Here is a 14,029-nt window from a genome sequence, read left to right as displayed (position 1 = left end):
CTGGTAATAATCAACTTTATAGATATGTTTTAAGTTTTAAATGTTAAACATGACACTTATTCAAATCAAGTTGATCCAAAACTATGAGCAAAGGCATTAAAAGAACTTTAACATACCAAAGGCTTGAAAACTGTAATCAACCATTTCAGATCATTGTTCAGTTTTAGAAAATCAATGAAAACTTGTATATTGAAAATTTGTATTATTGTCTGATACATTTTTCACATTTAGACTATTTTTTATCCATACACACTAGATTATAACTGTTGCACCATTTCTGAACTGTACACTATTAATCTTCAGCAGCAGTTAAACCTGAAGTACTTCTAAAACTGGAAGAAGAAAAGAAGGTGAGACCAAGTTATTAAGTGTCTGTTTAAGAACTAACTTTACATTTATGTCTCTTCAATATAAGCCAGTGATATATATTATGCTTCTAATAGCTTAGTTTTAACCAATTTCAAAGACACTGTTTGTTAGAATCCCCACTTTCACATTCTTTGAATCATTAAATACTTTAAGTACTTTGTATCCTTCAGATATTGACAGATCATCTGTCTTATGGCTACTTTAAGTACTTTGTTTCCTTCAAATATTGACAGATCATCTGTCTTCTTATGGCTTAATTAAAAACTTTGTATCCTTCAGATATTGACAGATCATCTGTCTTCTTATGGCTTCATTAGGTACTTTAAGTATTTTGTATCCTTCAGATATTGACAGATCATCTGTCTTCTTATGGCTTCATTAAGTACTTTGTATCCTTCAGATATTGACAGATCATCTGTCTTCTTATGGCTACTTTAAGTACTTTGTATCCTTCAGATATTGATAGATCATCTGTCTTCTTATGGCTACTTTAATTGCTTTGCTTACCTTCAAACATTGGGATATCAGTTGTATTCTTATGACTGGCTACTTTAAGTACTTTGTATCCTCTTAAATTAACAGACCTGCTTTATTCTTATTTCTACTTTAAGTATTTTTCTTACCTTCAGATATTGGCAGATCAGCTTGAAAATGAGAAATCAGAGGTTAGAAAGCTGAAAGACAATCTCTCTTTAGCTAAAACATCATCACCTGTCATTGAGAACAAAGTGAATGTACACACGACTTCATCATCTCCAGGAGTGGGACTAGGTCTGTTAGATGTCTTTTATTTCATGCTACCTTAGTTACTCTTGTATAAAACTCACACAAGTGCAAACAGAGTTGAGACATAATTTGCTGGCATACTATTCATGCATTTTTGTAGGTATCAAATTCACTGATTTTGTGAAAAATGATATTTCATTGTTACATTTGTATTGGAGAAGATGTCCTTTTTTCTCCACAGAAAGGTCGTTGTCTTTAAACTCATAATTTGTATGAACCACAAAATCCCCAAAAGTTGTTATCCCATTAAATAACTGTGAATTCAGAGTATAACAAATAGAGTAGACCCAGATGAACTAGCACATTGTTCAACAGCAGATGTTAGTCTGCTATGTTCTACAAAGGTTGGTTTGCAGTACAAATAAATGATAAACTATGTTTGGTCATAATCAAGTAAATGATATTGTATGCTTGGTCATGATCAAGTAAATTATGTTGTATGCTTGGTCATGATCAAGTAAATGATATTGCATGCTTGGTCATAATCAAGTAAATGATATTGTTTGCTTGGTCATAATCAAGTAAATGATATTGTTTGCTTGGTCATGATCAAGTAAATGATATTGTTTGCTTGGCCATAATCAAGTAAATGATATTGTTTGCCTGGTCATGATCAAGTAAATGATATTGTATGCTTGGTCATAATCAAGTGAATGTTATTGTATGCTTGGTCATGATCAAGTAAATGATATTGTATGCTTGGTCATGATCAAGTAAATGATATTGTATGCTTGGTCATGATCAAGTAAATGATATTGTATGCTTGTTCATAATCAAGTGAATGTTATTGTATGCTTGGTCATGATCAAGTAAATGATATTGTATGCTTGGTCATGATCAAGTAAATGATATTGTTTGCTTGGTCATAATCAAGTAAATGATATTGTTTGCCTGGTCATGATCAAGTAAATGATATTGTATGCTTGTTCATAATCAAGTGAATGTTATTGTATGCTTGGTCATGATCAAGTAAATGATATTGTATGCTTGGTCATGATCAAGTAAATGATATTATATACTTGGTCATAATCAAGTAAATGATATTATATACTTGGTCATAATCAAGTAAATGTTATTATATACTTGGTCATAATCAAGTAAATGATATTGTTTGCCTAGTCATAATCAAGTTAATGTTATTGTATGCTTGGTCATGATCAAGTAAATGATATTGTATGCTTGGTCATGATCAAGTAAATGATATTGTATGCTTGGTCATGATCAAGCAAATGATATTGTTTGCCTAGTCATAATCAAGTTAATGTTATTGTATGCTTGGTCATGATCAAGTAAATGATATTGTATGCTTGGTCATGATCAAGTAAATGATATTATATACTTGGTCATAATCAAGTAAATGATATTATATACTTGGTCATAATCAAGTAAATGTTATTATATACTTGGTCATAATCAAGGAAATGATATTGTTTGCCTAGTCATAATCAAGTTAATGTTATTGTATGCTTGGTCATGATCAAGTAAATGATATTGTATGCTTGGTCATAATCAAGTAAATGATATTGTATGCTTGGTCATGATCAAGTAAATGATATTGTATGCTTGGTCATGATCAAGTAAATGATATTGTATGCTTGGTCATAATCAAGTAAATGATATTGTATGCTTGGTCATAATCAAGTAAATGATATTGTTTGCCTGGTCATAATCAAGTAAATGATATTGTATGCTTGGTCATAATCAAGTAAATGATATTGTATGCCTGGTCATGATCAAGTAAATGATATTGTATGCTTGGTCATAATCAAGTAAATGATATTGTATGCCTGGTCATGATCAAGTAAATGATATTGTATGCCTGGTCATGATCAAGTAAATGATATTGTTTGCCTGGTCATAATCAAGTAAATGATATTGTATGCGTGGTCATAATCAAGTAAATGATATTGTATGCCTGGTCATTATCAAGTAAATGATATTGTATTCTTCATCATGATCAAGTAAATGATATTATATACTTGGTCATAATCAAGTAAATGATATTGTATGCTTGGAAATAATCAAGTAAATTATATTGTATGCTTGGTCATGATCAAGTAAATGATATTGTATGCTTGGTCATGATCAAATAAATGATATTGTATGCTTGGTCACAATCAAGTAAATGATATTATATACTTGGTCATAATCAAGTAAATGATATTGTATGCTTGGTCATGATCAAGTAAATGATATTATATGCTTGGTCATGATCAAATAAATGATATTGTATGCTTGGTCACAATCAAGTAAATGATATTATATACTTGGTCATAATCAAGTAAATGATATTGTATGCTTGGTCATGATCAAGTAAATGATATTATATACTTGGTCATAATCAAGTAAATTATATTGTATGCTTGGTCATAATCAAGTAAATGATATTATATACTTGGTCATAATCAAGTAAATGTTATTGTATGCTTGGTCATGATCAAGTAAATGATATTGTATGCTTGGTCATGATCAGGTAAATGATATTGTATGCTTGGTCATAATCAAGTAAATGATATTGCATGCTTGGTCATAAACAAGTAAATGATATTGCATGCTTGGTCATAATCAAGTAAATGATATTGTATGCTTGGTCATCATGTTTTTGTATGCTTGGTCATAATTAGTGCATTGAAGATGAATATTAATTTCCTTTAATGTGTCTAGGAAATACTAAATGAAATGTTAACTTTTAGAACATTAATGCATAAGTGAATTTAATTATTAACTTCTTTTAATAAGCAACTGTATCTAAATTATCAAAATTCATATATGAAATAAGTGATAGGTTTTTATTACATTAGTTATTAACATTTCTTATATCTGTCTATCTTTACCTGTCCATCTTTACTTGTCCATCCTCACATTTTCATTATCTATTCAGAGTACACATTCTGAGTTATGTATCTGATGTCTGATAGTCACGCAATAATTGTAATATGTTAAGCTTGTAAATGCTTACAGTAATAGACCACTGAATTGAACTGACATGTATTTGGTCCTTTCAAAATGAAAGGTAAGTGACCAATGAGATTGCTACTTAGTTTTAAATTTTAAAACTTACCATATTTCACTCTGTCCACTTTCATTCCTGCATTACTGTATTGTATGAACAGCAGTGGTTGCAGGGGCTATGGGTGCTGCAGTAGCTCTAAGTGCATCTGACCGCCAAACAATGATCAAAGAGAGACAGCAGATGGAAGAGGAGAGAAAGAAATTAGAAGAAGAAAGGCTGAACTTCGAAGCAGAGAGACAAGCATTTGAAAATGAGAGAAAGAGCTGGATAAATCAATTCAGTGACCTACAGACTCAAATTACAACTGTGACAATGGTATGTCTAGCAGCTTTAGAAAGTATACAGCTGTTATTGGTGATTAAATCCAACTTGCCAGTTCGTTTTTAAATGTGATATTTTTCTTAATGAAAAGAAAGAGACCAAGCTGTGGCAGGGTAGTGTACAGAAGAAGACCACATCACATTGTGAAGTCCTTCAACAAGATCATCTGTCCTTTATCTACCAAAACCTTTCAGACATTTTGCAATCCTTTTGAACTTGGAACTAAACCTTTCCCCAAATAAGTTTATGCCCCTATTATACTTGTATAGGCTGAACAAAGTATAGGAAGCAAATGTTTTTATTGCAGTCATTGGCATGGTATGATTGGAACAGTGTTCAGGAGATTTCATTCCTGGATCTATTTTGTCCATGAAATGTTTGACCCTCTGAAACCATGATCTTGACCAGAATTATGTTCTCACCTTCTTCACTTTTACTTTCAAGCCTGATATGAAATGATGCAAGTCCTTGTTTAATGTATTTTGTGCTAAGAAGCTATAACCTAGGTGGCAATGAAATGGGAAATGTTTTATATGTGTACCATTTCTGATACAGAGAGTCAACCCAAGGCCACAGGAAAATGCCCAAGTTTTCTTGGAATGTTAAAAAAAGAACATTGCTGAAATATTTTGTATGAAAAGCAGCAGAAGCAAATCTCTTGCTGAAATAGAATCAAATGATTTGAACATATCAACCCTGGAGCAGCAGGTGCCAGCAAAAAAAATTATAGCATAACTTCCACTTAAACTGGCAGTGGAAATTGGTTGTAGTTAGAAAAGCCAGAGCAGGGGATGCAAGGTAACTGTGTGTGAAATACAGAACAGTTTTACTATAAAATGAACAAATTATAGGACTAGTACAATAGAGAGGTACATAAATCAGCAGGTCATGTGGCAACTTTATGGACAAAGCCATTAAAAGTATATCAAGCAAGCACTTACTGGCCTAACTAAAACATGCTTTTTTCATATGGCATTCTGTAATGGTATCACTAAAGTCTGTACAAAGAGTTTTATATCATTTATTTGTTCTTCATGCATAGATTTAAAAAACTGTTAAGCTCAAAAAGTTTCAATTTCAAAATTTAAAATAACTTGCTTAGGTACCTTGTCATAGATTAGTAATATGTGCAATTGATAAATATTTTTAAAATCATGGGTTGGTTGGAACTAACAAAAAATGCCTAGATACAAGATGTGGCACTATAAAATTTTGCTTGCCTGTGAAGAAACCATAATCACTTGATATGTGGTATTCTGCAATACCTATATATTCCAAAGTAACACTAAAGAGGACAAAATCTGTCCCATTGAATTTAGAATTGCCCCACTTTAAGAAAAGGGATGGGGAAAGGAGGGCCTAATTTTAAAATCCTAGAAGCAACACTGGAGTAAGGATAAAGCAATTGATTTTGGAGTCACAACATCCAAGGTCAAGGTCATTGTGACTGAAACAAGAAGAATGGTTTATTCGCAATAACTCACATTCTCCACCAACGTCTGTTACCAAACTTTGTGGATGGTTTGAACTTCATGTAAAGAAGAAGCTTATCAGTGTTGGGCTCAGAAGGTCAATGCTCAAGATCAAAATGATCTTGAGCATTGACCTTTTGACCTCAACACATAGTTCTGTATCACATACCTAGACCAATTTATGGATGCTTGTATTTGGGTTAAGAAAGAATCCTATTGATTTTAGGTCTAAAGGTCAAAGGCTAAGGTCACTGTGATTAAATGAAGAAAAATGGTTTCCATACAAGAGTTCTCCACTATCTACAGTTACAATGATCTGAGGGGCCCTGAGTGGCCGAGTGGTCTAAAGCGCTCTCCATTACGGATCACTGCCATCTCACCTCTGTCTGCGCAGGTTCGAGTCTCAGATTAAGCCAATGTGGGTATGTGAGAAAGCTTGCCAGTAGCTTCTCGTGGGTTGGTGGTTCTTTCCGAGGTTTTCCCGGGTTCTTCCTCCACCATTAATACTGGCCGCCATGTATAGCCTATCGTGTGCTGAAAAATGGCGTTAAACCCCACAACAACAACAACAACAATGATCTGAAGAAAAGAAAAACAGCAGATAGTCATAATGTCCATTGCAGCTGTTTATTAAATGTTCATAATTAGGTGTTTTAATTCAAGAATAGATAATGGACCAACATTTTAATCATATTTTGGTTCAGAATTGTCAAAAATTGCTGCACTAAATTTTGCTGAAACATAAAACTGAGGTTGAAAACTTACAATATCATGACCAAGCATACAATATCATCTGCTTGATCATGACCAAGCTGTTCTAATGGTCACCTTATATAGCTGTCACATTGTCACAATTACCATTTTAAGCTCCCTCCAGCAAATTTCCTATTTAAAAGTCATGTATATAATCATCGTCTGCTTTCTGCAGTCAGTGCCAGGTGTTTCCTAACCAAATGCTTGTTTCTGTCTGCTTTATGTGGTCACTGGAATGTACCAATAGTGAGTACTCCATCCATATAAAGTAAACTGTCATTAGGAAACCATTGTTGCATCAGGAAATACACATGAGTTAATATGTCAATTTTTCATATCTTGCTTGTACTAAGCATACTTCAGAAACACTCCCAGTGTACTTTCTGTACTTCAGTCACACCGTCAATGTACTTTCCATGCTTCAGTAACACTGCCAGTGTACTTTCCATACTTCAGTCACACCGTCAATGTACTTTCCATACTTCAGTCACACTGTCACTGTACTTTCCATACTTCACTGTCCTTGAAATTCAAAAGTGTCAACATACCCAATTCAAAAGTGTCAATATACCCAATTCAAAAGTGTCAATATACCAAATTCAAAAGTGTCAATATACCAAATTCAAAAGTATCAATATACCCAATTCAAAAGTGTCAATATACGCAATTCAAAAGTATCAATATACCCAATTCAAAAGTGTCAATATACGCAATTCAGAAGTTCAATATACCCAATTCAAAAGTATCAATATACCCAATTCAAAAGTGTCAATATAGCCAATTCAAAAGTGTCAATATACGCAATTCAGAAGTTCAATATACCCAATTCAAAAGTATCAATATACCCAATTCAAAAGTGTCAATATACCCAATTCAAAAGTGTCAATATACACAATTCAGAAGTTCAATATACCCAATTCAAAAGTATCAATATACCCAATTCAAAAGTGTCAATATACCAAATTCAAAAGTGTCAACATACCCAATTCAAAAGTGTCAATATACCAAATTCAAAAGTGTCAATATACCAAATTCAAAAGTGTCAATATACCAAATTCAAAAGTATCAATATACCCATTCAAAAGTGTCAATATACCAAATTCAAAAGTATCAATATACCCAATTCAAAAGTATCAATATACCCAATTCAAAAGTGTCAATATACGCAATTCAAAAGTATCAATATACCCAATTCAAAAGCAAGGCAGTTTTTATTATTAGATAGATATGGTTGAACAATTTGTTATCTGGATGGTGGAAAAAGCTTTTGTCATTGTGTCAGAAATGGGAATCACTTTTTCTGCAGTGTCAGATATTGCTTAAAACCTTAATGTGCTATATCTGATGACAATGTTTTTTACAGCAATAGTAACAACAGTGATAGCAATATTAATAACAGGATTTGGCATATCATAGATCTTCAAACGCCAAGTTGATAGTTGAACCTCCATTCAGAGGTCACCTATGTGATAATGCCATTTTGATCTTTACCCAACTAATTTTTCCTTATTCAGTTATATGTCACTCTTTACCAGATCCCTACCATTAGCTGAGATTGGTTGAACAGGATATGTATTAAACTGGTCACTTACAGGTTGTGAACCAGTCTTGTACCATCTTAAGATGCCCACTAAATGTAAGAACTGGCAATAGTGAGGTCATTCTCTCATTACTACAGTATGATTCTTAATGTCACCATATGTCAACCATTTTGGAGTGACTCTGATGAAACAGTGTTCTATTGAACATTTCTTTGCATTCTATCCAGAAATATAATCTCATTGCAAAATACATACAGACATGACAGCCTATGGTAGGCAATTCTGTAATAATAAATGCATAATTGCTACATCTGTAATATATTGCAGGAGTCAGCAGAGTGGAAGGTTAAGTATGAAAGCATGAAGAAGCAGCTGAAAGAGGCAGCAGGGATCAAGGACAAGTACCATATACTGGAAAACCAGTATGCTGCTCTGGCAGCTGTGGCCACAGCTTCAGAACACTACAAGCAAGCAGCTCAGGTGCACATAAATTTAATGTTGTCTTCTGAGTGATCATTAAAAATAATCAAAGCACTTTTTTCTGCGAATAAAAGTCATAAAATAGCTTCCTATTGCTTGATTAACATTAATACAAATTCTGAGGAGAAAAGTAATGTAACTAACATTGAGACTTTAAACTGGGTATTACTTACATCTTAAATTCTTCTGAAAGACTCCTTTTAATGTCAGTGGGGTGGAAATTTTAAGATTGTATCTAACAAAGAAATTATTTTGTTTTCCTTTTGAAATAAATGTTTATTTTCATTAAATCCAGTTTGCAATTTTAAGGTTTAGTTCCTTTTTACATCTCTACTTTATGAAAACTACAACATTAAGTTTGAAGAATATTGCTGAAACTGGGGCTGGTTGAAAACTCCTCCACTTCAGGTCTTAAATGCTATATGTGTCATCTGTACTTTTAAAAAGCAAGAGCGATCATTAAATACATACCTTAAATTTGTGTCTTAAGAAAAGTGATGGCATTTCAAAAGTGAACTTAATCAAGTAGGGATATTTGAGGTGTGGGGTGGTCCACTTCTTTTTATAAATAAACTTTAATGCAACTGACTTATAAACCAAAACTGTGTTGCTAAGCATTACTAACTAGATAAGGTTTGCTTCATTATTTTTATTACTTAAATATCAAGAAGTTAAAATTGAACGTTTTTCTACATGGTGACTTGTCAAGCTTGGAATGATTTGTCACAGTATGTGATATTGCACGAGTTAAAATGATGATATTTTTTATACAGATTAGAATCTGTAGCCTAGTCATATCCGGCACAGAATGAAGTTTGGGGGTATACTAGAGTCATCTTGTCCATGCATCACACTTTTGTTTACTAAATGCCATTCATGAAATTTGGTTTGGTGGATATAATATCCTGTAAAAAAATTAGTATGATCAACATTTTCAGAATTATTTGCATTTTCATTACAATTTGTATCTCTTCATTAAGATCTCATTCACTTCACCAGTTAATTTCTCCTGAACCATTTGAGATATCTTCCTAAAATTTGGTATCCATTTTGAATCATAACAAGAGCTTGTGTCCCATATAAGATTTAGTTTTGTACACTTAGTATTTATAGAGTTTTATTAAAAATTCATCTGCCCATCCATATATAAAAATGGGCTTTGTTAGATTATTAATTTTGTAATGGATGATATTTCACAAACATTTTCTTCCTGAGAGATCTAGGTTTTTTCCCTCAGTTTTTTCAGATGTCTGCATTGTCTTTCCAAATGTCTTGTTTTGCATTTTTATGATGGACAACTTGACACAAAAAGGAAATCATTGTTCTTGTAGGAGAAATTACAACATACTCACACAGAGAAGGTTGACATGGAAAATGAGCTACAGACTATTGAGACACAGATCATCACTTGGGAGACATCATTCAAAAAGAAAAATGGCAGAGCCCCTACAGAGGCTGACAAGTAAGTACAGAGCCAGTATTTTTTAAACATTCGGAGCAAGTAACTTGAGCTATGTTCAGAATGCCAAATTTTCACATTGTCTTATTAACCCTTTACCTCATAGAGCATAGTGACAAAGTGCAGCACGCTATAAATAGAACACCTGTTACCTAGCTGACCGCATACACATAGGCCTGCCTGTGAATTGTTAAGCAATGTAGTGATGTTACGTTTAACAGCAGTTTTAACCATTTTACGTTTTTGGTACACATCTATTATATGTGGAAAAATTTAAGAGTAAAGTCTGATTGTTATAGCTGTGTAATTATTTTTCATGGAAGAATATTTTATGTGCTTTAAAATCGAGAGAGAACTCGTTCACCATCATGTCAGTGAGGCCGCATGATCAACCGTAGCTGCCATTTCCCATACTCGAAATTTACATGTTTTTCGTCTGCGTCTACATCACAAAGTCATCTGAATTTGATAATCAATAAAAACTAATTGCTGCCTACATAAATATCAGAGCCTTTACCAAAGTTATTGAATCTTTTGTGGTTGTGATTCTAATCGTGAAAACTTTGTAAGTACTGAATGAAATCCTGCCTGTGAACTGTTAAGCAATGTAGTGTATGTTACGTTTAACAGCAATTTGAACCATTTTACATTTTTGGTACACATATATGTGGAAAAATTTAAGAGTAAAGTCCGATTGTTATAGCTGTGTAATTATTTTTTATGGAAGAATTTTTTATGTGATTCAAAATCGAGAGAGAACTCATTCACCGTCATGTCAGTGAGGCCGCGTGACCAACCGTAACTGCCATTTCCGATACTCGAAATTTACAAGGTTTTCGTGTGCGTCTACATCACTAAGTCATCTGAATTTGATAATGTATAAAAACTAATTGTTGCCTACATCAATATCAGAGACTTTACCTAATTTATTGAATCTTTCATGGTTGTTATTCTGATCGTGAAAACTATGTACGTACTGAATGAAATCTGCGGCTGCCATTTTGGAGAGTGGAGATTATGACCCAGTTACTTTAAATAGCAGAAATCGACCAGTGCATAAATAGCGACCACGTGATCTGACGTAATTGTCATTCGCAGAAATGAATGTATCTAATAGGTGGGTTTTCCCTGAAGGTGGCGCTATGAAAACTAGCTCAAAATGGCTGATGTTTACAGCGGGTGTCAAAAGGCGCTTCCATGCGAATCTTGTAGAGGCATCAAAAGGCGCTCCCATGCGAATGGAGTAGGGGTGTCCAAAGATGCTTGCATGAGGTAAAGGGTTAAAATGAAAATATTTGCCTCATGATTTTTGTTGTTGTTGTTGTTTGATAAGTCTAAGAATAGGATCTCATATGATGTTCATTATAGCACTTTAGTCGTTTCATTTAAAACTATTACTGTTTTGAATGGAAATTTGAATTGTTTTTATTCTAGGTAAACATTTTTCACCAAGGACAAAATTGAATTCTTACTTTTTAGCTAGTTTAGCATCTGTGATATCATAGGGTTCAGAATTATTTTCTTGCAAGTTTTAAAGGCATACCTTTAGAGATACATATTGCCAACCATATTGCACAGCCATGTTATATCACAGTATGTAAGAGGACAATTGTATTCAGTATGATATGTATCATGATAGTATCACATATATATGAAAACGTATCATGATAATATCACACACACACACACACACACACACACACATATATACATATATATATATATATATATATATATATATATATATATATATATATATATATATATATATATATGAAAATGTATCATGTTAGTATCACATATATATATATATGAAAATGTATCATGAGAGTATCACATATATGAACATGTATTATGAGAGTATCACATATATGAACATGTATTATGAGAGTATCACATATATATATGAAAATGTATGATGATAGTATCACATATATATGAACATCTATGATGATAGTATCACATATATATGAAAATGTATCATGATCATATCACATATATATATGAACATGTATCATGAGAGTATCACATATATATGTAAATGTATCATGATAGTATCACATATATATAAACTTTTGGTAGGTGCCATCCCTCTGGATGCTTATCATGCAAGCATTGCTCTTATCATTGGAGAAATATATTGTACAATAGCTGAGTATCTGCAATAAAACAAAGCTTTTCTTTTTTTTTAAATCATTCTTGTATGTTAGATACACTAAAACAATTTTAAAACACTTTTTTATGCACTTAAAGAGGAGTAGTATCAGTAATAACTCTATGGGGTAAGCATTAAAGTGCAATCATTATTGGGAGGGGGGAGAACTGTTATCCAGAAGAAATCAAAATATGCATGAAGTATTATTTGACAAATTCTTTTTGACATTAAATGGAATTAATAACAGTATCTTGTGATGAATTACAATTCTTTGTAAATTGGTATTCAAAAGAGTTACTTATATAAATATAGTAGTTATAAAGTGACACTTTTTATACATCATTTAAGCAGCTTTGTATTATACTTTATGCACAACTAAAAATACCGAATTGTATGAGGAAAGATTTAATACATGCATTGTAAGAAAATATAGGATACAGAAGCATATGCATTCATTCTCTCTCACTCACTCTCTCACATTCTCTCAAACAAGCCACTAGTCATTATTACCAATGTTTTCAGCTTCAAAATCATAACTAAAATAACATCAGTACTTAATTAAAATATTTGTCTCTCTCTCTGTGGAGGCTACTCATGGGCTAGAATCTGAATGTACAAGACTATGATTCCCAATCAGTGCTTGGCTGATCCCAGCATTACAGTGTATTCTGGGCTGATCCCAGCTCAAGTAGATTTGGTGCTAGACTGATGCCAGCTCAAGTAAAATCTGTGCTAGGCTGATCCCAGCATTTGAGTGCATTTTGGACTGATCCCAGTTTAAGGTACACTATTTGCTAAGCTGTTCCCAGCATAATAGTATACTCTGATGGGCTGATCCCATCCTCAAGTAAATTATGCTAGGCTGATCCCAGCATTATAGTGTATTCTGAGATGATCCCAGCTCAAGTATAATTAGTGCTAGGCTTATCCCAGCATTAAAGTATTCTAGGGTGATCCCAGCTTCCATAGACTGTGCTAGACTGATGCCAGCTCAAGTAAAATCTGTGCTAGGCTGATCCCAATGTTTGAGTGTATTCTGGGTTGATCCCAGCTTAAGTAGACTATGTGCTAGGCTGATCCCAACATATCAGTATATTCTGAGCTGTTCCCATCTTAACTAAATCTATGCTAGGCTGATCTCTGCATAAGAGTGTAATCTGGGTTAATCTAAAACTAAATATTAATAACAATTATCATTTCATTCAGTGGATTCATAACAAAGACAACAATAAAATTTTCAATTCAGAACAGTTTATATTTTTTAGTTCATATTTCAGTTTACTATCATCCAGTAGAATAGTGTGAGTCTGTATTGTGATACACTATCAACAGAGAAAATATTGTATCTTATTGACACGTTGATGATATGCTGCCATCTGTACAGACTATGATGATATACAGCCATCTGTACAGACTATGATGATATACAGCCATCTGTACATAATATGATGACATACAGCCATCTGTACAGGCTATGATGATATACAGCCATCTGTACAGACTATGATGGATATACAGCCATCTGTATATACTGTGATGATATACAGCCATCTGTACATACTATGATGATATACAACCATCTGTACATACTATGATGATATACAACCATCTGTACAAACTATGATGATATACAGCCATCTGTACATACTATGATGATATACAGTCATCTGTACAGACTAT

At 33.0% G+C, this 14,029-nt stretch overlaps 1 protein-coding gene across 3 annotated transcripts in view; it reads left to right on the top strand.

Annotated features, from left to right (window-relative positions):
• Positions 1-14,029, top strand: part of LOC149801844 (uncharacterized) — a 115,753-nt gene that overhangs the window by 22,737 nt on the left and 78,987 nt on the right. The window contains exons 10-14 of one of the 3 annotated variants that reach the window (XM_089956214.1): positions 307-350; positions 999-1,140; positions 4,269-4,483; positions 8,583-8,735; positions 10,067-10,197. In XM_089956214.1, coding sequence (XP_089812340.1) covers positions 307-350; positions 999-1,140; positions 4,269-4,483; positions 8,583-8,735; positions 10,067-10,197 — 685 coding nt within the window. Of the gene's footprint in view, positions 1-303; positions 351-998; positions 1,141-4,268; positions 4,484-8,582; positions 8,736-10,066; positions 10,198-14,029 lie in introns of all 3 variants that reach the window. The other 2 variants (XM_089956215.1, XM_089956213.1) reach the window with 2 other exon arrangements.

This window comes from Sinohyriopsis cumingii, chromosome 4 (genome assembly GCF_028554795.1).
Source record: "Sinohyriopsis cumingii isolate HCF-2022 chromosome 4, ASM2855479v2, whole genome shotgun sequence".
Classification (NCBI taxonomy): Eukaryota; Metazoa; Mollusca; class Bivalvia; order Unionida; family Unionidae; genus Sinohyriopsis; species Sinohyriopsis cumingii.
Note: the sequence above shows the minus strand (reverse complement) of the source record. Positions and strands in the feature narration are given on the sequence as shown.